Genomic DNA, 24,918 nt, shown 5'->3' on the forward strand with positions numbered 1-24,918 from the left:
ATATAGAATATATTATTATTATATCAATATGTGGGGCTTCCCCGATGACTCAGCAGATAAAGAATCCACCTGCAATGCAGGAGAAGCAGGAGGCCTGGGTTCAGATCCCTGGGTCAGGAAGATCCATTGGAGGAGGAAATGGTAACACGCTCCAGTATTCTTGCCAAAACAAATCCCATGGACAAAGGAGCCTGGCAGGAGTCCAAAGGGTTGCAAACAGTCACACAAAACTAAGGGACTGAGCATGAACACACACACATATTAATCTGTAGAATATAGAACATCAGTTTACTCCTGGTGATGTTAACTTTGATCATCTAATTAAGGTAATGTTAAGATTTCTCTCTGTAAAGATACCTTATTTCTCCTTCCATACCTTCATCTTCAGAAGTCAGTAAGTTCAGTCCATATTCATGGAGAGGGGACACTGCAGCTTTTAGAAGAGGGAAATAATTGAGGCTTTTCAGTTCAGTTCAGTCACTCAGTCCTGTCCAACTCTTTGTGACCCCAAGGACTGCAGCATGCCAGGCCTCCCTGTCCATCACCAACTCCCAGAGTTTACTCAAACTCATGTCCATCGAGTCAGTGATGCCATCCAACCATCTCATCCTCTGTCATCCCCTTCTCCTCCTGCCTTCAATCTTTCCCAGCATCAGGGTCTTTTCAAATGAGTCAGTTCTTTGCATCAGGTGGCCAAAGTATTGGAGTTTCAGCTTCAGCATCAGTCCTTCCAATGAAGAGTCTTCTCCAACACCACAGTTCAAAAGCATCAATTCTTTGGCACTCAGCTTTCTTTACAGTCCAACTCTCACATTCATACACAACCACTGGAAAAACCATAGCTTTGACTAGATGGATCTTTGTTGGAAAAGTAATGTCTCTGCTTTTTAATATGCTGTCTAGGTTGGTCATAGCTTTTCTTTCAAGGAGCAAGCATCTTTGAATTTCAAGACTGCAGTCACCATCTGCAGTGATTTTGGAGCCCCCCAAAATAAAGTCTGCCACTGTTTCCACTGTCTCCCCATCTATTTGCCATGAAGTGATGGGACCAGATGCCATGATCTTAGTTTTCTGAATGTTGAGTTTTAAGTCAACTTTTTTACTCTCTTCTTTCACTTTCATCAAGAGGCTCTTTAGTTCTTCTTTGCTTTCTGCCATAAGGGTGGTGTCATCTGCATATCTGAGGTTGTTGATATTTCTCCTAGCAGTCTTACTTCCAACTTGCCCGTGAATAAAAACATAGAGATTAAGTAAAGAATGGGGAGGGAAATGGAATTAGCAATGCTAATTTTCATACTCTCTTTTCTGATAATTAAAGAGCTGCGTAATGACAAATGACCAAGATATTGAACTGTGAATTCTAAAAAGCTGCTTTTGCAAAAAAAAAAAAAAAAAATGAAAGACAAGGACCTAATGCAATGCCTCAACTGCTGCTTATAGAAACGCTGGACTAGGAAATTCAGACGGAGAAGGCAATGGCAGCCTGCTCCAGTACTCTTGCCTGGAAAATCCCATGGACAGAGGAGCCTGGTAGGCTGCAGTCCATGGAGTAGCTAGGAGTTGGACAGGACTGAGCGACTTCGCTTTCACTTTTCACTTTCGTGCACTGGAGAAGGAAATGGCAACCCACTCCAGTATTCTTGCCTGGAGGATCCCAGGGACAGGGTAGCCTGGTGGGCTGCCATCTATGGGGTCACACAGAGTCAGACACGACTGAAGCGACTTAGCAGCAGCAGCAGCAGGAAATTCAGACAACTGAAAAATCTGAGGAAATATAAAACCACCTTAAAAGCATCAGATTTAACCAAAGAAAAAGGAGTTACTGAGACAAGACCTCTAAAAAGAATAGAAATCCAGAGGTGTGGGCCCAGCTCTGGAACTGTATTTGGTCAGGGGCATCTACCCTGAGTAAGTGCCACTGAAATTGTAGGCTTTCAACTACCTTCTAAGTAAGGAATTTAAGCGTTAGAGACCAGGGTTGCGGGACCAAAGTAAGGGTGAGCAAGAAATAACCAGCCCCCAGGACTTCCCAGGTGGTCCAATGGCTAAGACTCTATGTTCCCAACGCAGGGGGCCTGGGTTTGATCTCTGGTCGGGGAACTGGATCCCTCATGCCACAGCTATGACCTGCTGCAGCCAAATAAATAAATGTTAAAAAAAAATACAGAAACGGAGGTGGTATATGATGAAACTGCAATAGGTTATTAAAGCAATGAAACTGGTACTACAGTTTCAAGTAATTTAGAATGTTAACATGGATTTTTAAAATATTTGTATTGTCCTTTGACAGAGCAATCCAATGCATGGAAATTTACCTAAAGTGAAAAGAAAAGCAGAAACCTGAAATGTTTGTAGAATGTCATTTAAATGCTATCTGGATGAGCATAATTTATTTCACTGCCCCCAGTGTTTAACAATTTGGGGCACGAAATAAACTATAGCTCATTAATTCAGTGGATAAATACCAAGTAAAACCGGTAACTCAAAGAGTGTAACAACATGGAACAGATGTTTCATACATAAAAATAATCAAACCACACACTTATAACTACAATTTGATTTTAACTATTCCTATGTAACAGAACAAAATAGAAGCTAGGAAATTGAGAAAGTTGACTTATTGCCAGGGAATTATGAATGCTTCTCAATTGTTTATGTTATTATACATTGTGTAAGTTTTTCAAAATGAATAAGTATATCCATACAAAAGTTTAAAAATAAGATAACTGTATATATTTTAAGGGTTTCCTTCTGTAATTCTGGAGTTTGGGGAATTAGAATGGTGAGGCAGTTCCTCACAATGTTTAGGGTTACAGTTTTTTGAGTCAGATAAACCTGACTTCAAATTCTACACTTCTATTCAATAACTTAATGGCCTTGAATTTCAGTTTCCTCATCCATAAAAAGAGGATGATACTTGAGCTTTGGTGTGAGGTTTGTTTAGATCAGAACGACACTGCCTGTCAGTAAATGATGGTCATCGAGGAAGAATGACTTCATCCTCAAAAGGACAGCCCACTGAGATCCTTACTTTGAGACAGAATGACTTCCTTTGACAGAAAGTCAGAATCAAATCCAGGGGAGAAGCAAAACATTTATTATACATCTTAAAGGTAGATAATAAGAAGTTTATTAATATATGCATCTCATAAACGCATGGGAGAAACTCAAGTATGAGTAACAAAGGGAGAGCTAGACCTTGGGTGTATACAGCATCTTAAAAAAGAAACAATAAGTTTGTACAGAAATGACAGGACAAGGGAAAATGTTTGTAGGCTTCCAAGGGCAGGAAACTGTGGGAATGTAATATATTGGGGGAAGTGAGTGGGGTGAGGCTTGTTTGCAGATTCCTCTGGTGTCATCTCTGGGCTAAGAATCTAGAACTCTCTTCAACAAAGGAAATTTATATTCTTCCTTTAGACAGAAAGGGGCTTCCCAGGTGGCACAGTGATAAACAATCTGCCTGCCAATGCAGGAGATGCAACAGATGCGGGTTTGATCCCTAGGTCAGAAAGATCCCATAGAGTAGGAAATGGCAGCCCACTCCAGTATTCTTGCCTGAAAAATCCCATGGACAGAGGAGCCTGGCGGGCTAGTCCATAGGGTCACAAAGAGTCGGACACAACTGAGAGCCGAAGAGAAGAGTTGTAGGCAGAAAGGAAGAGGGTAGAGAGAGCTTTTTCTGCTTTTGCGCCTTCTTAATTGGATTCAGCTCAAACCAATATGTTAGAGAGACATATTTGGGGGTGACATATTCTGGTTTCCTTCACCAGTAAGGATGTTTTTCAGTATTTTTGCATTTCTTACTGTATAAACTTTACCATTCTAAGGAGTGGGTGTCATAAGATTTATGGCATCAAAAGCTTTTGGAAGGGAAAGCAGCCCCGGGTTCCTTAGGACTGGTAGACACCATATGTATGCGTGTACAGTTAGTTACACTTATGAATCCATTTTAAATATATACATGTTTACATACTTATGTTAAACAACAAAATTCTTACTACCTTTATAGTCAGACAACTCTTGTATGTTTGGGTTAAAAGTGGTTAGCCGGGGGAAAGGGATGGTTAGGGAGTCTGGGATGGACATGTACACACTGCTATATTTAAAATGGATAACCAACAAGGACCTAGTGCACAGCACAGGGAACTCTGCTCAATGTTCTGTGGCAGCCTGGATGGAAGGGGAGTTTGTGGGAGAATGGATACATGCATATATATGGTTGAGTCCCTTTGCTGTCCACCTGAAACTATCACAACACTGTTAATCAGCTATACTCCAAAGTAAAAAGTTTAATAGAAACAAACAAACAAGCAAACAAAAAGTGATTAGCCAACTGGATTGTTTAAGGGACTTAAGGAACAGAGATAAAAAGATCAAGTGAATTCCACTTGATGTTATAATTCCCCTGCCTCAGGGAGGGTTTTTAAAATCAAATCAGTTGTAGAATGGGCTTTCCTGGTGGCTCAGACAGTAAAGAATCCATTTGCAATGTGGGAGACCTGAGTTCGATCGCTGGGTTGGGAAGATCCCTTGTAGGAAGACATGACGACCCACTCCAGTATTCTTGCCTGGAGAAGCCCCATGGACAGAGAAGCATGGTGGGCAACAGTCCATGGGGTTGAAAAGAGTCAGACATAACTGAGCAACTAAGCACAGCACAGTACAGCATGTTTGCAGAGTAGAAGAGAAACAGGAGGTGACAGGGAAGGGAAGGAAGGCCAGGGAAGAGAGTGGGTTTTCAGAACAGAGAAACCTAAGTAGAGACCTATAACGGATTACTAAGGATGCCAGCTTTTGTAATATTTTCTTAAAAAGAAGCTAATTAAAAGCTTCTGCTTTACTGGATTTGTGGTCACTCCTCCCACAGCCTCAATGATCTCCTGAAATACAAGTCTGTCCATGTTCCTACTCCCCTCACTGCTGCTGCTGCTAAGTTGCTTCAGTCGTGTCCGACTCAGTGCGACCCCATAGACGGCAGCCCACCAGGCTCCCCCGTCCCTGGGATTCTCCAGGCAAGAATACTGGAGTGGGTTGCCATTTCCTTCTCCAATGCATGAAAGTGAAAAGTGAAAGTGAAGTTGCTCAGTCGCGTCCAACTCTTCGGGATCCCATGGACTGCAGCCTTCGAGGCTCCTCCGTCCATGGGATTCTCCAGGCAAGAGTACTGGAGTGGGGTGCCATCACCTTCTCCAACTCCCCTCACTATCAAAACCAAAATCAAAACCAAATAAGATTCTTAGTAGGGCTCAGGTGCTGCAGCCTCTTTGCTGACCTCTCCACTGTCCACCTTACAGTAGTGTGTTTTCTTGTCTGTCTTTATTTTAATGGTTCATTTATTTATTTGGTAGTTCTGCTTACCAGGTGGCACAGTGGTAAAGAATCACCTGCCAATGCGAGAGAGGTAGGTTCGATCCCTGAGGAAGATCCCAGGAAGACGAAATGACGACCTCCTCCAGTATTTTTGCCTGGAAAATTCCATGGACAGAGGAGCCTGGCGGGCTACAGTCCAAAGGGCTGAAAAGAGAGATGACTGAACAATTAAGCACACACACTGCGTGTGAAATCTCAATCCCCCACCAGGGATTGAACCCAGTGACTTCTGCAGTGGAAGAGTGTAGTCCTAACCACTGGATTACCAGGGAGTTCCTCTTGCATGCTTTTCCAGTTCCAGAAAACCAGGTAGTTTGCAATCTATGCATTTTCTCCTGCTGTCTCCTTGAATTACAAATGCTAGTCTCCCCTCTTTGTGTGAAGAGCAATCGCTTAAAAAACTGTAATATCTGTCAGGAAAAGGTCCTTGGTTCTTCATCTGAGCAGCAGCACCTGCCTCTCAACTCTATGCATATCTTATTTATTTTTTTTAAAGATTATCATTTTTGTTTGATATTCCATACAATGTATTTTATTTTGATATGTCAGTCGCCTAAACCCCATGAAACTATTTAAATCTTTGTATCCTGTCCCCTAGTAAGGTGTGACACCCAAGAAATGTTTACGTGTCTTAAAGGAACCCATGTTTGGTTACCAGTGACCCTGTGACGTCACATACCTTGGGCTCAGAATTCATAAACTGTATTTCAAAATCACCGTGCTTGCAAGCGCCTCCGGAGCACAAATTCCTTTCGCAGCGTTTGAAATGTACGAAGTCACTATTACCAGTCTTACGACATAGCTCCAAGCCTGGGCTAACCCTGATCTGTGAGAGAAACAGAAACTTAATTTCTAGGAAAGAAAAGTCCGCCTGGGGGTGGGAGGGACGAGGGAAGTAGAACTGTGGGCAGCACAGGCTCGGCCAGAGCTCAGTCCGGCCCCCCACCCTCACTCCCCCAACCCCCAGCCTCCACACGCTCCGGGTTTCCAGGTGGACACCGCCCAGGTGGGTGCCACATCCATGTCCCATGGCCTGGAGAACGTCACCCAACAGTTCTGCCCGGAGCCGTGCAGCCGGGCGGGACGCGGTAGATGTCACCACGCGGTGGTCACGCTCTCCCTGGGGACGCGCGGGCGGCGGGACCACGCAGAGGAAGCCGTCGGGGTTCGAGGCCCGGTACCCCGGAAACCCCGAGGGGAGGAGGAGGGGCGGGGAGGAGTTGATCCGTTTCTCCGGAGTTGCGCAAGGGGCAGGACGGCGCGGGTAGACTGGGACCGTCTGGGCGGGCATCCCCGCCGCGTCCCGCGCCGGGAGGCCGAACCAAAACCGAAAGGAGCCGGGTCCCCCGCAGCCCCGGCGTCGCGTCCGCGGGGAGGTCGCCGCGCGCCGGGCAAGTCGGCGAGGGCCGCCGCTTTGTGACTTCACTGGTTTCGCAACAAGCCCGGGCCGCCCGCGCCCCACCCACCCCCGGCCGCTGCCTCGCAGCCTGCCTCCTCGCTCCGCTCTCCGCGCCTCCCCTCCCTCCGGAGCCGGGCCTGCCCCGCCGTCGCGGAGCCTCGGGTCAGCCCGGCAGCCCGCGGCTGTTCACCGCACGTGCGCCGCCCCCGCCTCCCGGCAGCGCGGAGCAGCCCAGCGACCAGCCCCGCGGCCCGGCTCCGTGGAGCGCAGCGCCCTCCCGGCGGTGGCGGCGCGATGCTGTGCTTTCTCCGGGGAATGGCCTTCGTCCCCTTCCTGCTGGTGACCTGGTCGTCCGCTGCCTTCATCATTTCCTACGTGGTCGCCGTGCTCTCCGGGCACGTCAACCCCTTTCTCCCCTACATCAGGTGAGGAGCCGGCAGAGCGAGGCTGGACGCGGGGCACCGCGCGGGGAGCGCTGCTGATGCGAAGGGGAGGTGTCCAAACACCACTGGGCGTCCTGCTGAAAGATCGGGTACCCACGTATAGAAGAGGGTGCCCCCGGTGGTCCCGGGATGGACTGGGAGACAGGGCGTGGGAGCTGAGCAGTTCCGATTTTACCCCGACACTGAACAGAGTGGCATCCTGAGAGGCTCAGGATAGACAGGAGAACTTGCAGACTGGGTACCGGGCAGACGTCTCTTGGGCGGTATTGAGACCAGAGTGGGTCCTGATGGATGGCACTTGCTGAGTGTGTAAGAGGTAAATCTAGTCGCCCAGTCGCGTCCGACTCTTTGCGACCCGCCTGGCTCCTCTGTCCATGGGATTCTCCAGGCAAGAATACTGGAGCGGGTTGCCATTCCCTTCTCCAGAGGATATTCCTGACCCAGGAATGGAACCCGCATCTCCCACATTGCAGGCAGAATCTTTACCATCTGAGCTACCAGGGAAGCCCTATGCTAAAGCAGCTCCTGGATTTCACTTCCGCTTCCCAACATCCTCGAGAAGCGGCTGTCTGGCTCCTCTTTCTTGCGAGAAAACTAAGTTTAAGCAGATGTTGAAATATCATCAGTGTGACACTGATGTCACAGCTGGGAAATTGGAAGCAGAACTCACACCCAGATTAATCCCTATGCCAGAAGCACCACCGTGCTTGGGTCTTTGAGAGCGGCTCTAAGTTTTTTGTATGGAGCTGCCCAAGATCCCTCTGGGTACTTGGTCTTCAGATTGTCAATGATTGGTGACATCTCAGGTCTTGTTGCCACACAGTTTCATTTTTCATGAGTTTTTGCCTCTACCTACTTTTGGGGGTGGGGGCACACTGCTGGGATCTTAATTCCCTCACCAGGGATTGACTCATGCCCCATACATTAGAAGTCACAGTCTGAACCACTGGACCACAGGGGAAGTTTGGCCTCCACCTTTATTGAGAGTCACTTTATCAGTGCCCAGAACACATGTCTGGATTTCCTGTGGCTCCCAGCTCTGTGCCTTGCCCGTGTTAATGGCATTCCTTAAACGTCAGAAAGATCCATCCTTATTCTAGTGGTGTATCCATCCTGTCTTACCCCTCTGGATCTGTATTGATTGGTGAGGGGATTAGAAAGTTGGTGAAATCTAAGGTTACTGCTTAATTATTGTAGGAATTGTAGAGATTACAGAAATTGCAGGGCCTCTTCCTCTTGCAGCTGTTCTGCCTGGAGGGCAATGCTCTGTATAGTCTTTTTAGTAGGCGATGAAGGGGAAATGAAGGCGGAGCAAGTGGGGTCTAGAGTTTCAAGGTGCAAGGAAGCAAGCACAGAAGGATGCACAGAAGCCAGTCTGGAGTAACGGTGGTTTTGCCAACGCAAGATGACTTTCCCATCAGGCCTGCTGCCCCTGCAGAAACCTCGGCTTGGTTTCTCCTCAATAGTCTCTGTTCTCATTGTCTCACTTCTCTTGACTCTGAAGTGTGATAGATCCTCTTAGACTGGTGTAAAAAGAAAGAGTTCTTTCCCTGTAATGCTTTTCATTGAGAAAGTAGTAGCTTTGTTTGTAGGTCAGGGGCAGATAGTGAAACTGAAAGTCACTCAGTCGTGTCTGACTCTTTGTGACCCCATGGACTATATAGCCCATGGAATTCTCCAGGCCAGAATACTGGAGTGGGTAGCCTTTCTCTTCTCCAGGGCGTCTTCCCAATCCAGGGATCGAACCCAGGTCTCCTGCACTGCAGGCGGATTCTTTACCAAATGAGCTCTTAGGGAAGCTGGGGCAGATAGTATTTGTTACAAATTGGGTAGGTGATCAGAGGCAGCATTTGAGTCTTTGTAGGGGTTTCTGAGGGCTCCCCAGGTGGATCAGTGGTAAAAAATTCACCTGCCAACTCAGGAGATGCAGGAGACATGGGTTCAATCCCTGGGTTGGGCAGATCCCCTGGAGGAGGAAATGGCAGCCCACTCCAGTATTCTTGCCTGGGAAATCCCATCGACAGAGGAGCCTGGCTGGCTACAGTCCATGGCATTGCAAAGAGTCAAACATGACTGAGCAACTGAGCATATGAGCACAAGAGTCTGATCTGGTGGTGATTACTACCACATCCAGGTGAGATATTAGATGTGCAGAAAAGGGGAAGCAGCTGACAGGACCAACCTGTTGTGAGATGATTAAATCACAAGATGTTCCAAGGAAGAAATTTTAAATTTAGCAAGGAAAGAAAACTTTCAGGAGAAAGCAGAATTATAGAAGAAAAAGGTACAAGATTGTTCTCTTGTTGCCTGGAGTCTTCGGCCTACAAGCACGTGATTGCTTGCCTAAGTGTGCCTCGGGCCTTTAGGTTGTTTGCTCTTTATGCCTATAGGAGTGGCTGGAGCACTGGATTACCTCTGCCCCTCTTAGAAAACTTAAGTCTCTGAGGCCAGGGCAAGGGCAAGATCAGAAGGGCAAGGACAGGATGGGATTAACTCCAAATGTATCTGGTTGGCCTAGACCTTACCTAGGTGGTAAAGAAGTCACCTACCAATGCAGGAGACATAGGAGACAGGGTTCGATCCCTGGGTTGGGAAGATCCCCTGAAGAAGGAAATGGCAGCCCACTCCAGTATTCTTGCCTGGAAAATCCCATGGACAGAGGATCCTGGCAGGCTGCAGTCTATGGGGTTGCAAAGAGTCGGTCACGACTGAGCCTGCACAACAACTTAGTTGTCTAACTCATCTCTGCCCTCAAAGAAGCCTCCAATTCTTCCTTATCCTCATTCCCTCCACTTTTCTCCAGCCTCCTTGGCCTCCTTGGCCTCCTTCCTGGATCTTGAGCGTGTTAGGCACACATCTTCCTTCTGGCCTTTGTACTGGCTGTTGTCTACCAGAATGCTCTACCTCCAGATTATCACAGGCTTTCTTCCTTATCTCCTTCTTTGTTCGAATATTATCTCTGTGAGGCCTGCTCTGATGGCCCACAGGGCTCCTGATCCCCTGTCCTCAATCCAGTCTTGTTTACCACAGCATCTATTACCTTCTAACAAATGATGTGATTTGCTTATTTATCATGTTGATCCTGTAAGATCCATGAAGGCTCCCGATATTTGTTGAGTTTACTATTTCTTGGGTGTTCATCTGTGAGTCTTGTTTCTCTTCCCTCCAGGGTGGGGCAGAGTCCTTTACGGAAGGCTTGATAGGCCCTTGGTGGTGGGTCAGTGATTTGAACATATTTAGGGAGAAGGCAATGGCACCCCACTCCAGTACTCTTGCCTGGAAAATCCCATGGACGGAGGAGCCTGATAGGCTGCAGTCCATGGGGTCGCAAAGAGTCGAACACAACTGAGCAACTTCATTTTCGCTTTTCACTTTTCACTTTCATGCATTGGAGAAGGAGATAGCAACCCACTCCTGTATTCTTGCCTGGAGAATCCCAGGGACGGGGGAGCCTGGTGGGCTGCTGTCTATGGGGTCGCACAGAGTCGGACACGACTGAAGTGACTTAGCAGCAGCAGCAGCAGCAGGGTAAGCACCCAATACTTTGGCCACTTGAGGCAAAGAGCCAACTCATTGGAAAAGACCCTGATGCTGGGAAAGATTAAGGGCAGGAGAAGAAGGGGATGACAGAGGACGAGATGGTTGATAGCATCACAGACTCAGTGAAGGTGAGTTTGAGCAAACTCCAGGAGATAGGGAAGGACAGGGAAGCCTGGCATGCTGCAGTCCATGGGGTTGTAAAGAGTCGGACATGATTTAGGGACTGAACGATGATCCTTTGACGTGAAGTCATTGTTCAGTCAATTTGATCTTCTAATGTTTTTAAACAACACTGAACACTTTAAATAAAAGCCATTGCATTTTACAATTTTACTTATCTTCCAGTTTCATTGAGATACAGTTAACATACAGTGGTGAGTTAACTTAAGGTGTAGAGTATCATGATTTAACTTATGTACATCATGAAATGATCATCACAATAATTTTAGTGACTACCTGTTATCTCATATGGATACAAAATAAAAGAAAAATATGTTTTTCCATGTGATGAAAACCCTTAAGATTTACTCTCTTAACATACAACAGTGTTCATTATATTACTCATGTTGTACTTTACTTCCTTATCTTACAGCTGGAAGTGTGTGCCTTTTGGCTTGTTGTTCAATCGCTCAGTAGTGTCCGACTCTTTGCAACCCCATGGGCTGCAGCACGCCAGGCTTCCCTTTTGGCTACCTTTGTGTTATTCCTCCCCCGACTCCCACCTCCGGAAACTTCAGATCTAATGTTTGTTTTGAAGTGTAATTGACCTATAACAGTTCCTTAGTTCCTGGTGTGCAACATAGCAATCTCTGTACGTTACGAAATGATCACCACTAGCCATTGTGTTTTAATTTTACTTATTTTCTTTTGGCTCTGCTGGGTCTTTGTTGCTGCCCTGGCTTTTCTCTGGTTGAGTTGAGCAGGGGCTACTTTTCATTGCAGTGTGCAGGCTTCTCCACGCAGTGGCTTCTTTTGTTGAGGAACACAGGTTCTAGGGCGTGCTGATTTTAGTAGTTTGCAGCACATGGGCTCAACAGTTGGAGTTCCCAGGCTCTAGAGCACAGGCTCCAGAGAAGGCAATGGCACCCCACTCCAGTACTCTTGCCTGGAAAATACCATGGACGGAGGAGCCTGGTGGGCTGCAGTCCATGGGGTCGCTAAGAGTCGGACACAACTGAATCGACTTCACTTTCACTTTCGTGCATTGGAGAAGGAAATGGCAACCCACTCCAGTGTTCTTGCCTGGAGAATCCTAGGGACGGCGGAGCCTGGTGGACTGCTGTCTATGGGGTCGCACAGAGTCGGACAGGACTGAAGCGACTTAGCAGCAGCAGCAGCAGAGCACAGGCTCAGTAGTTGTGGTGCACGGGCTTCGTTGCTCCACAGCAGGTGGTATCTTACCAGATCAGGGATCAAACCCAAGTCTCCTTCATTGGCAGGCAGATTCTTTACCACTGAGCCACCAGGGAAGCCCTAGCTAATGCATTTTAAATAAGATCCAGAACTATGGAAGGACCTCTTCCAGTAAAATAATCAAATTCAGCTTTCTTATGAGACATTTTCTGATAACATTGTTATTCTTCAGTATATTGGACAAATGGAAATATACTCAACCTCATGAATGGAACAAAAATTAAAATCTACTGGATTGGCAGAAACCCAAATGTTTGATAACACATTCTACTGTCGAGACTTTGGGACAACAGGCTCCCATACATCGCTGGTGGGAATGTAAAATGATTCAGTCTCTGTGGAGGGATTTAGGCACTAGTTATCAAAATGACACAAATACAATATCTATATAGGATTAATAACGGCTTTTAATAACAAAGGGTTGGAAACAATACAAATGTCCATCAGTAGAGGACTGGCTAAATAAGTATGATTTACCTAAGAATACCTCAAACAAAAGCTCTCTACACAAAGAGTACGCTCTTTAAAATTTCCATTACATTGTTACATGGAAAAAAGCAAGACTCAGAACCAAATAGCTACCATGGTAAAGATGGTGAGGGAGAAATAATATACATTTGTATTAGCTTGCATGAAGAAAATAATAAAAGTAGTTTATCTATGTATGATTAAAGGAGGTGGCCATGATCACATGGTCATTGAGACCTTAGCAGATGGAAATAAAAGAGTGGGAATAAGACTTGCCTTGCCATACTTAAAAAAAAAATAATGTTTTAATTTTAAGATAACTGTCATTTTACATCCAGTTATAAAAAATATTAAAGATCCCATGTGTCTTTTTTTTTTTAATTGGAGGATAGTCGCTTACTATGTTGTGTTAGTTTCTGCATTCGATAATGTGAGTCAGCCATAAGGATACATATATACCTTCCCTCGTGAGCCTCCCTCCCTTCACGCCCCCTACCCCTTGTAGGTCATCCTCATGTATCTTTTTTTCCCAGTTTCTCCCAAAGGTAACATCTTCTAAACTTGGCATACCTTTTTAGATGAATTTATTTTTTAGCCAAATGAATGTTTCCTATCAGAAAATTAAATTAGAAGCATGGGGATTAAAACAGTCACCAAATTCAACAAGTAGTTTCTGTACTGCGTTCGTGCTAAGTCACTTCGGTTGTATCCGACTCTGTGACCCTATGGACTGTAGCCCGCCAGGCTCCTCTGTCCATGGAATTCTCCTGGCAAGTGGAGAATTGGAGTGGGTTGCTGTTTCCTCCTCCAGGGAATCTTCTCAACACAGGCATACCTCTCCTGCATTGGCAGGCAGGTTCTTTACCACTAGCGCCACCTGAGAAGCCCATTAATGCTGGGATGTGAAAACCAAAGACAAATAAAAGTCAACCTCAAAGAATTTGTTTAGATTTGCAAGGCCACACCCATATTCTTAAGTACAATCGTGCTTAATTTGTTATAGTTTCTTATATTTCTTCTCCTACCAAATCCCTCAGGCTATTTTCAGTCACCTTTATCCCAGCTGATAAGCCTTTCTCTTTTTATACCTTCTGCTTTGGCCTGTATCTCCTACTTCCAGAATATTCTGTGGCCCTTGAGTTTTAAATTTTTGCCAATTCTGTATCCTGATTGCTTTTTATTAGCCTAGTCTCACGTTTTGTGCAAGTACTGTTTGCTGGGTGGCTTTGTGTATGTGTTAGTCACTCAGTCGTGTCCAACTCTTTGCAACCCCATGGACTGTAGCCCACCAGACTCCTCTGTCCATGGGATTCTCCAGACAAGGATACTGGAGTGGGTTGCCATTCCCTTCTCCAGGGGATCTTCCCAACCCAGGGATTGAACCTGGGTCTCCTGCACTGCAGGCAGATTCTTCACCACTATGCCACCTGGGTGGCTTGTGGTGAAAGGTTGTTGCTGACCCACGAAAAGATGAAAGGATTCTTGGCCTCCGGAGGAGAAGAATTCAATCCAGGGCCAGAGACAAGGCTTGATTGCTCAGAGCTTTTGTGTAATCAAGTTTTATTAGAGTATAAAGGAGATAGAGAAAGCTTCTGACATAGGCATCAGAAAGGGGCAGAAAGAGTACCTCCCTGCTAGTCTTCAGCTGGATGTTATATAGTCACTAGCAGTCTGTTAATGAATGAAAGGAATGTCTTAAAACTCAGAATGGCACCAGGCCCCTCACCCATAAGATGCATTTTGGGATAATCTTGACAGAAGATTCATCCCAGGCTGTGAAACCATTGACTTGAATCTTGTAGAAGGGCAGATTACCATACAAATAGTTTCATTTACACAGATTAGGGGAACAAATTCTGAGTTTAACATAATGGTTTGTTGAGTAGGTTCTGAGCCATTTGGCGGCAACCACAACGGACTTGAAGGCAGAGTCTAGGGTAAATGCATAGTGCATTAGCATAGCTTAAGACAAACATTTCCATAAGAAAAATGCATTGCTGAACTCAAGGTTTGAGAATAATTAACTTCAGGTGAAACCAGGTGTCATTATGGCAGCTCAGTATTTTAAGAGAAACCTTTTAAATTTGTATAGAGAAGGGGAAAAAATATCACTAGTTTGTTTCCTCCTACCGCTTAAGCGAGATAAAAATGTCTGACACTTGCAGCCTATTTCCTCTGTTTGGAGATCCCTGACCTTCCTGCCTGTTACCCTCTCAGTGGTCTTTGGCTATTCCCATTGTTCCTCCTCATGACCACACACCCTGCCTAGTGAGTGGTGGCAGAAAACTGGGATCACCGAGGATTAAGCCAAAAGGGAGGCCAAATCACATAGTGAACAACATAAAAGAGGTTGGGTCTTTAACTCCAAAACTGGATCTAAAAATTATCCTTATTTAGTTAATAATCACAAAATTTAGGTTTTATATATATAATCATAACTATGTGCTAATACTTATAAGGAACAAAATCCATTTCTAATGGATAAACCAGAATGAAAAGATAAAGCTCCTACAGGAGCAAAAGATAAAGTTCCTGTAATAAATAGATGGGGAAACAATGGAAACCATGACAGACTTTATTTTTGGGGGCTCCAAAATCACTGCAGATGGTGACTGCAGCCATAGAATTAAAAGACACTTGCTCCTTGGAAGAAAAGCTATGACAAACCTAGACAGCATATTAAAAAGCAGAGACATTACTTTGCCAATAAAGTCAACTGAAACACGTAGTAGGTGATTAGTATATACTGTGTGATTGCTAAGATCATTTTCAGCGGAAGGGTCTGTATTATTAGTCTTCTCAGCCTCTCTTCAACTGTTAGCTCATTCTGCCAGGGTTCATTGTTCATTAAGTTTGATTGTGATTCCGGTTGTTCTCCAAGATCATTTCTGTTGACTTCATGAAAGTTTCCGTATTTTACACCCTCACTTTGTAGTGCTATTTGTGAGTATTTACAAGTATTTAACTTGAGAGTCCCTTGGACTGCAAGGAGATCCAACCAGTCCATTCTGAAGGAGATCAGCCCTGGGATTTCTTTGGAAGGAATGATGCTAAAGCTGAAACTCCAGTACTTTGGCCATCTCATGCGAAGAGTTGACTCATTGGAAAAGACTCTGATGCTGGGAGGGATTGGGGGCAGGAGGAGAAGGGGACGACAGAGGATGAGATGGCTAGATGGCATCACTGACTCGATGGGTGTGAGTCTGAGTGAACTCCAGGAGTTGGTGATGGACAGGGAGGCCTGGCGTGCTGTGATTCATGGGGTCACAAAGAGTCGGGCACGACTGAGCGACTGAACTGAACTGAACTGAACAACACTTGATAATCATACTGAGAGGGAACATAGTGTGCTAAGTAAGGGAACAACTTTGGAGTAGATACCTTTGATTTGAATACAGCTCTGCCATGTACACCAGCTGTGGGAGTTTGGACAATTCATTTGACTTTCTTTGCTTCTCTGTGGGTTAATAATAGCACCTGCCTGATGCATGAACATGTGAACTCACTTAGAACTCATCAGTGCCCTGGTCAAGAACATAAGTTCTCTGTTAGTGTTTGCTATTAGTAATATCAAGGGATCAGTCCACGTTGGTCTGGATAGATGCCAGTGTTAAGTGGGAAAAGACATTTGGTTGAGGTGAGGGCTAATTTTATAACCGCTTAGTTTGTGAATATAGTAGTAGCTTTCTTAACCAACCTCAACTTAATCAACTTGCTCTCCTAACTGATAAACTCATTCTCTGAAAAATGCAGTGATGGAAGCTGGGGGTCCCTGGAAACCTCCCAGCAGTGGCCTCTCTCAGGGCTGCTCGCTCTCTTCTCTCATCTATTTCTTTGTCCACCTGTCAAATGCCAGCTGTGTTGGTTCCCAAATGAGTTTATGCCAGATGTATTTTCTCTACTGTGATTGTGTGATTTAAAATCAGTGTACAGGAACTGTTGGGCTGCGAATGCAAAAAGATAGTTGTCATTTCTAAGGGAACTCAGTTGAATGCTTCGGAAAGATTCCAAAGAGACAAGTTGTCAAAAATTGCAGTCCATTTAGTAGTGTTTATGACAAGTGTAAAGATGTACAGAACCTGATGAAAAACTAGAAGGATTCAGTACTGCAACTGCTTCAGAAGTGTTTTTAAGATTTCCCTTCACTGTAAAGGCACTGAAACTGGAAATGAGATCATCCACAGTACATGTGGTGTGTATGCCAGGAGGACACATAGTGGACTCAGTAACACACGTTACAGCCTTGGTCAGCGTCAGTACACAGGCAGATGAATGTATGGACAGTTGTATATTTGTGGTGTGTACATATTCATATAATTTTTATTTATTGTTTTTAGTTGAAATATAGTTGATTTACAATGTTTTGTTAGTTTCAGTTGCATAGCAAAGTGATTCAGTTATGTATATACATATTCTTTTTCAAATTCTTTTCCATTATAGGTTATTATTACAAGATACTGAATATAGTTCCCTGGGCTATACAATAGATCCTTGTTATATATCTATTTTATATATATATATTAGTGTGTGTGTTCATCCCAAACTCCTGATTTACTCCCCACCCCACTCCCGCCATATTCACGTAGTTTTTGATGGCTTCCTGCTTAAACCAGGTTTTTTGATTATTGTGGTTTAGTCACTAAGTCGTGTCTGACTCTTGTGATCCCATGGACTGTGTGTAGCCTGCCAGGCTCCTCTATCCATGGGATTCTCCAGGCAAGAATACTGGAGTGGGTTGCCATTTCCTTTTCCAGGGGATCTTCCCAACCCAGGAATCGAACTCAGGTCTCCTGCATTGCAAGTAGATGACTGAGCTACGAGGGAAGTCCCAAGTTTTTGATTCTTAACTACAGTGAATTTCAGGCAATGGTGACTTTTGCTTCCTTGTTCAGCTGCAACAATGGGACTTGAGATAATAAATAATAGGATAATGAGGTCTCTGTGTATACAGTCAGAGAAGGAAATGGCAACCCACTCCAGTATTCTTGCCTAGAGAGTCCTGTGGACAGAGGAGCTTGGTGGGCTGCTGTCCATCGGGTCACATAGAGTCGGACACGACTGAAGCGAATTAGCATGCATGCATGCATTGGAGAAGGAAATGGCAACCCACTCCAGTATTTTTGCCTGGAGAATCCCAAGGATGGAGGAGCCTGGTGGGCTGCCGTCCATGGGGTCACACAGAGTTGGACACGACTGAAGCGACTTAGCAGCAGCAGCAGCAGCAGCAGCTGTGTATATAGTCACATATTCTGACATTACTTAATGACATTTCAGTCTTTACAGTGCAATAAGGAAATCAAAGATCCTAAACTTCCACAGCTCGTAATGTTGTTTGCCTTCTGAGTCAACTATCAGTTCAGTTCAGTCGCTCAATCATGTCCGACTCTTTGTGACCCCATGAATTGCAGCATGCCAGGCCTCCCTGTCCATCACCAACTCCCAGAGTTCACTCAAATTCAGGTCCATCGAGTTGGTGATGCCATCCAGCCATCTCATCCTCTGTCGTCCCCTTCTCCTCCTGCCCCCAATCCCTCCCAGCATCAGAGACTTTTCCAATGAGTCGGTTCTTCACATGAGGTGGCCAAAGTACTGGAGTTTCAGCTTTAGCATCACTCCTTCCAAAGAACACCCAGGACTGATCTCCTTTAGAATGGACTGGTTGGATCTCCTTGCAGTCCAAGGGCCTCTCAAGAGTCTTCTCCAACACCACAGTTCAAAAGCATCAATTCTTCAGCGCTCAGCTTTCTTCACAGTCCAACTCTCACATCCATACATGACCACTGGAAAAACCATAGCCTTGACTAGACGGACCTTTGTTGGCAAAGTAATGTCTCTGCTTTTCAATATGCTATCTAGGTTGGTCATAACTTTCCTTCCAAGAGTAAGCGTCTTTTAATTTCATGGCTGCAATCACCATCTGCAGTGATTTTGGAGCCCCCCAAAATAAAGTCTGACACTGTTTCCACTGTTTCCCCATCTATTTCCCATGAAGTGATGGGACCAGATGCCATGATCTTCGTTTTTTGAATGTTGAGCTTTAAGCCAACTTTTTCACTCTCCTCTTTTACTTTCATCAAGAGGCTTTTTAGTTCCTCTTCACTTTCTGCCATAAGGGTGGTGTCATCTGCATATCTGAGGTTATTGATATTTCTCCCGGCAATCTTGATTCCAGCTTGTGCTTCTTCCAGCCCAGAGTTTCTCATGATGTACTCTGCATATAAGTTAAATAAGCAGGGTGATAATATACAGCCTCGACATACTCCTTTTCTTATTTGGACCCAGTCTGTTGTTCCATGTCCAGTTCTAACTGTTGCTTCCTGACCTGCATATAGGTTTCTCAAGAGGCTGGTCAGGTGGTCTGGTATTCTCATCTCTTTCAGAATTTTCCACAGTTTATTGTGATCCACACAGCCAAAGGCTTTGGCATAGTCAATAAAGCAGAAATAGATGTTTTTCTGGAACTCTCTTGCTTTGTCGATTATCCAGCGGATGTTGGCAATTTGATCTCTGGTTCCTCTGCCTTTTCTAAAACCAGCTTGAACATCAGGAAGTTCACGGTTCACGTATTGCTGAAGCCTGGCTTGGAGAATTTTGAGCATTACTTTACTAGCCTGTGAGATGAGTGCAATTGTGTGGTAGTTTGAGCATTCTTTGGCATTGCCTTTCTTTGGGATTGGAGTGAAAACTGACCTTTTCCAGTCCTGTGGCCACTGCTGAGTTTTCCAAATTTGCTGGCATATTGAGTGCAGCACTTTCACAGCATCATCTTTCAAGATTTGGAATAGCTCACCTGGAATTCCATCACCTCCACTAGCTTTGTTCGTAGTGATGCTCTCTAAGGCCCACTTGACTTCACATTCCAGGATGTCTGGCTCTAGGTGAGTGATCACACCATCATGGTTATCTGGGTCATGAAGATCTTTTTTGTACAGTTCTTCTGTGTATTCTTGCCACCTCTTCTTAATATCTTCTGCTTCTGTTAGGTCCATACCATTTCTGTCCTTTATCGAGCCCATCTTTGCATGAAATGTTCCCTTGGTATCTCTAATTTTCTTGAAGAGATCCCTAGTCTTTCCCATTCTGTTGTTTTCCTCTATTTCTTTGCACTGATCGCTGAGGAACGCTTTCTTATCTCTTCTTGCTATTCTTTGGAACTCTGCATTCAGATGCTTATATCTTTCCTTTTCTCCTTTGCTTTTCGCTTCTCTTCTTTTCACAGCTATTTGTAAGGCCTTCCCAGACAGCCATTTTGCTTTTTTGCATTTCTTTTCCATGGGCATGGTCTTGATCCATGTCTCCTGTACAATGTCACGAACCTCCATCCGTAGTTCATCAGGCACTTTATCAGATCTTGTCCCTTAAATCTATTTCTCACTTCCACTGTATAATCATAAGGGATTTGATTTAGGTCATACCTGAATGGTCTAGTGGTTTTCCCTACTTTCTTCAATTTAAGTCTGAATTTGGCAATAAGGAGTTCATGATCTGAGCCACAGTCAGCTCCCGGTCTTGTTTTTGTTGAGTGTATAGAGCTTCTCCATCTTTGGCTGCAAAGAATATAATCAATCTGATTTCGGTGTTGACCATCTGGTGATGTCCATGTGTAGAGTCTTCTCTTGTGTTGTTGGAAGAGGGTGTTTGCTATGACCAGTAGTTCTCTTGGCAAAACTCTATTAGTCTTTGCCCTGCTTCATTCCGTATTCCAAGGCCAAATTTGCCTGTTACTCCAGGTGTTTCTTGACTTCCTACTTTTGCATTCCAGTCCCCTATAACCAAAAGAACATCTTTTTTGGGTGTTAGTTCTAAAAGGTCTTGTAGGTCTTCATAGAACCATTCAACTTCAGCTTCTTCAGCATTACTGGTTGGGGCATAGACTTGGATTACTGTGATATTGAATGGTTTGCCTTGGCAACAAACAGAAATCGTTCTGTTGTTTTTGAGATTGCATCCAAGTACTGCATTTTGGACTCTTTTGTTGACCATGATGACTACTCCATTTCTTCTAAGGGATTCCTGCCTGCGGTAGTAGATATAATGGTCATCTGAATTAAATTCACCCATTCCAGTCCATTTTAGTTCGCTGATTCCTAGAATGCCGATGTTCACTCTTGCCATCTCTTGTTTGACCACTTCCAATTTGCCTTGATTCATGGACCTGACATTCCAGGTTCCTATGCAATATTGCTCTTTACAGCATCGGACCTTGCTTCTATCCCCAGTCACATCCACAACTGGGTATTGTTTTTGCTTTGGCTCCAACCCTTCATTCTTTCTGGAGTTATTTCTCCACTGATCTCCAGTAGCATATTGGGCACCTACCAACCTGGGGAGTTCCTCTTTCAGTATCCTATCATTTTGCCTTTTCATACTGTTCATGGGGTTCTCAAGGCACGAATACTGAAGTGGTTTGCCATCCCCTTCTCCAGTGGACCACATTCTGTCTGAGCCCCAGGGTAACCAAATTCCACAAAACAGTTCCAGAAAGTGCTTCAGGCTAACTTTACCATTGAAGCAGAACTTTGAGTCTTTACAACTATTTATTACCTTTGCTATTTTTATTCCTCTTCCCTGATAACAGTTGTTTGTTCTTTTGTTAAGATCCTTATTGCTGAGACATGTTCACGGGCAAGCATTGTGTCCAGGCTTGATCACAAAGCGGCTTAGGCCTAAAGTGGTTTCTCTTGTGTCAAATAGCTACATCTGGTTCACTTCCTCCAGGGCCCCCACCCTATCTGCTTTCAAGGACAGGATGCTTTGGGAGCTGTCTTCCTCAGAGCTTGATAGTAGCCGGATCATACCACATCAATTTTCAGAGCAGCTCCAGTCTTGTTTTTGACCCGTATTTACCCCAAGTTGGTCCACACTTTATCAAGGTTGACATCTGGGCAGAAGCTCTGATTCCTCTCTTAGGTGGTAATGTCTCATTCCAACTTTCCCAAAGTAAGCTGGGTGATATTCGTCAAGGCTGATTGTGTGGTAATGAATGCCATCCTATTACCCAGACCTCCCGGTCCTTCTGATGTTTGATGATGTACTGTGGCCGTGACTCACATGGACCCTAAGTTTCTGGGTCTTCCTCGTCAGGATGGCATGTCAGTGGCTGAGATGAAAGAGGGAGCCTTCTGTTTGTACTAACAAGAGTAGGCAACCACTACGATCCTTAAAGGGTTTCCGAGGTGATACAGTCAGAGAAGGCAATGGCAACCCACTCCAGTATTCTTGCCTGGAAAATCCCATGGACGGAGGAGCCTGGTAAGCTGCAGTCCAGGGGGTCGCAAAGAGTCAGACACGACTGAGTGACTTCACTTTCACTTTTCACTTTCACGCATTGGAGAAGGAAATGGCAACCCACTCCAGTGTTCTTGCCTGGAGAATCCCAGGGACAGCAGAGCCTGGTGGGCTGCCGTCTATGGGGTCGCGCAGAGTTGGACACGACTGAAGCGATTTAGCAGCAGCAGCAGCAGCAGGTGATACAGTGATTAAGAATCTGCCTACCAGTGCAGGAGACACCGGAGACTAGGCTCAATCTCTGGATCGGGAAGATCTCCTGGAGGAGAAAGTGGCAACCCACCCAATCCAGTATTCTTGCCTGGAAAATTCCATGGACAGAGGAGCCTGGCAGGCTACAGTCCATGGGGTCGCAGAGTTGGACATGACTGAGCACATATATACACTATCCTTAAAAGTTCTTAGAAGTGGCCACTTTTTTTTTTTTTGGTCCCCCACCCCCCGGGTGGCTTGCAGGATCTTAGTTCCCTGACTATGGATTAAACATAGGCCCAAAGCAATGAAAGCTTAGAATCCTAACCACTGGACCGCCAGGGAATTCCCAGATTCTGCCTGTATGGTTTAAAATGTACAGATAAGCAAGAATAAAATATCATTCTGAAATCCTGAGCTTTCGATTGGCATGTTTGATGTCATGTGGACTGCACACCTGGGCCCTTGAAATATGTCCTGGTTTGCTCTCCCTGGATGGATGGTCCCCAAGTCTGGTCATCTTCTCATCTCCTGTTGGGGCACCTTTGTCCCGCCTTCTGCCTACTCCCTTACGTGGCAGATTCCTCTCAGACCTGTGACAACAAGTACTCTTGCATGAGTCACTGGGTAGCTGCTTTTCTATACTCTGAGGGCAAGAAAAGAAGGCTTCTTTCCCCGGTGTGAATTACTCTTCTGGCAAAGTGCTGCCCAAGGGCACGCATGTGCTGTCTCCACTTCTCCCCATCACTGGTTCCCGTCCCCTCCTCACCCACTCAGAGCCTTGTAGTGCTCAGAAGGGCGTCCTGCACATCGGGCAGCCTTCTCCATGTCAAACATCCCTTTAGTGAGAAAACGAATTATTAGTAGGAAAATAGTGATGTTAACTCTTATAGTTACAAGGGACACTGAGGTTTGTTTGTTTGTTTTTTAATATTTGCTGTGCCAGGTTTTAGTTATGGCACGCAGGGTCTTCTCTCCATTGTGGCAGGCAGGGTCTAATTCCCTGACCAGAGCTGGAACCTAGGCCCCCTGCGTCGGGAGCGCAGAGTCTTAGCCACTGGACCACCAGGGAAGTCCAAGTGTGACTGAAATGGAAGTAATTGGGACCAGAGGCATTTGTGGGAAGGGGGAACATTAACCTCTTCATACTCTTCAACTATTAAATGTTCACAAAGCTCAAAGGCTCCTGCTTCCTGCACATATAGGGCACTTCACTTTGAAGTGCATCTTTTCAACTCGATCCATTTTTCAGTACTTAAATTTCAGAGCTGTTTTAAAATGTGGAAACATTCAACACGGGTCTGAGCTGTTTTATGTTGGGAACGCTTTTGCTGTCACTTTGAAATGCTGCTTTATGTGAGCAGCTTGAGAACATAAAAATGTAAACCTTGGCGTGAATGAATAGAAACCAGCACATGCCAAATGCTGCTTTCCAGCTTTAATTCCTTGATAGACTACATTTGAAAAATGTCTCTTAGAAGCTATTTTTTTGTTAAAATAATTTGTCATCACGAGTATGCCCTTGATATCTTATTATTTCCATAAAGCACTGATAAGCCTCAATAATATTTATTGTTCAGCCTTCCATCGTCTTTTCAGCAATGTAAATTTTTATGCATAAATTGTCATGTTAAAAATTAAAATGATGTGTTTATGTATATTTAATATTCAAATAGTAGATTTTTCAAACGTGATTTTTGGCCTTTTTCTCCTCCCCGGAACAGTCAGTACCTCACCAGGTATGAACACACACACGCACACATATACACACACAAAAAATGAACACATGCATCTGAGTTTTCAGGTGGAATCATCTGGGAACCACCACCACCATTCACTTTAAGTATTTCCTCACATAGCATTGTCACTTATACTTCCAAACAAACAAATGTACAAACAAACTCATAGAAAAAGGGACCAGAAAAAGGAAACAGACTCATAGAAAAAGTGGTTCTCAGATAAATGAGTACCAGAGATGTAATGTACAACATGGATAATATAATTAACACTGTTTTATGTTACTTGGGCTTCCCTTGTGGCTCAGCTGGTAAAGAATCTGCCTGCAATGTGGGAGACCTGGGTTCAATCCCTGGGTTGGGAAGATCCCTTGGAGGAGGGAAAGGCTACCCGCTCCAGTATTCTGGCCTGGAGAATTCCATGGACTGTATAGTCCATGGGGACACAAAGAGTCGGACATGACTGAGCGACTTTCACTTTCACCTTCACTGTGTTACATATGAAAGTTAAGAAAGTAGATCCTAAGAGTTCTCATCATAGGGAAAAAATTTTCTTTTTAAAAAAAGTTGTATCTCTATGAGATGATAGATGTTCATTCACAAAACTTCCTGTGGTGATCATTTCATGGTGTCTAAGTCAGATCATTATGCTGTACACCTTAAACGTATACAGTGCTGTTTTAAAATTGTATCTCAATAAAACTGGGGAAGAAAAGTGGATTTTTTAATTTTTCAGAGCCCACATGAAAATACTTTGGAACAAAATCAGATCAAATCTTTGGAATTCAAAGTGGCCGAACACATGGAAGGAACACAATATAATGCCTGCCAATTACGTGCCTGCCCAGGGGGCTGAACTGAATTCCTTTTTACTAATTTGGACATGCCTTCTCTTTCTCAGTGACACAGGAACAACACCTCCAGAGAGTGGCATTTTTGGATTTATGATAAACTTCTCTGCATTTCTTGGTAAGTACACAACGAAGTGAAGTGAAGTGAAGTCGCTCAGTCGAGTCTGACTCTTTGCGACCCCACGGACTGTAGCCTACCAGGCTCCTCCGTCCAT

General features: G+C 44.7%; 2 protein-coding genes across 5 annotated transcripts in view; one reads left to right on the forward strand and one right to left on the reverse strand.

The window, feature by feature from the left end:
• Window positions 1-261: 261 nt before the first annotated feature.
• LOC101902154 (uncharacterized) lies at window positions 262-6,664 on the reverse strand. 2 transcript variants are annotated; one of them, XM_024992519.2, is made up of 3 exons: window positions 6,053-6,664; window positions 5,362-5,517; window positions 262-1,220 (listed from the first exon to the last, which is right to left on the reverse strand). In XM_024992519.2, the coding sequence occupies exons 1-2, from the start codon at window positions 6,662-6,664 to the stop codon at window positions 5,503-5,505; spliced, it is 627 nt and encodes a 208-aa protein (XP_024848287.1). In that variant the 3' UTR covers window positions 262-1,220; window positions 5,362-5,502. The 2 variants fall into 2 exon arrangements, with proteins under 2 accessions (XP_024848287.1, XP_059742958.1); XM_059886975.1 differs by lacking the exon at window positions 5,362-5,517.
• DRAM1 (DNA damage regulated autophagy modulator 1) overlaps window positions 6,601-24,918 on the forward strand; it is a 62,861-nt gene continuing 44,543 nt past the window's right edge. For 2 of the 3 annotated variants that reach the window (XR_003034588.2, XR_003034587.2), the window contains exons 1-2: window positions 6,601-7,197; window positions 24,754-24,821. Coding sequence is in view for 1 of the 3 variants with exons in the window: in NM_001031767.2 (NP_001026937.2) it covers window positions 7,067-7,197; window positions 24,754-24,821 (199 nt within the window). In the remaining 2 variants the exon portion in view is untranslated. The remainder of the gene's footprint in view (window positions 7,198-24,753; window positions 24,822-24,918) is intronic. The other variant, NM_001031767.2, reaches the window with a different exon arrangement.

This window comes from Bos taurus, chromosome 5, assembly GCF_002263795.3.
Source record: "Bos taurus isolate L1 Dominette 01449 registration number 42190680 breed Hereford chromosome 5, ARS-UCD2.0, whole genome shotgun sequence".
In the NCBI taxonomy this organism is placed as follows: Eukaryota; Metazoa; Chordata; class Mammalia; order Artiodactyla; family Bovidae; genus Bos; species Bos taurus.

Coding starts and splice junctions, on each gene's coding strand:
- LOC101902154 (XM_059886975.1), bottom strand. CDS start 6,664: ATGCCCGCCCAGACGGTCCCAGTCTACCCGCGCCGTCCTGCCCCTTGC. Junction 1,221..6,052: donor TTATGAATTCTGAGCCCAAG/GTATGTGACGTC, acceptor TTCACGGGCAAG/TTGGAAGTAAGACTGCTAGG.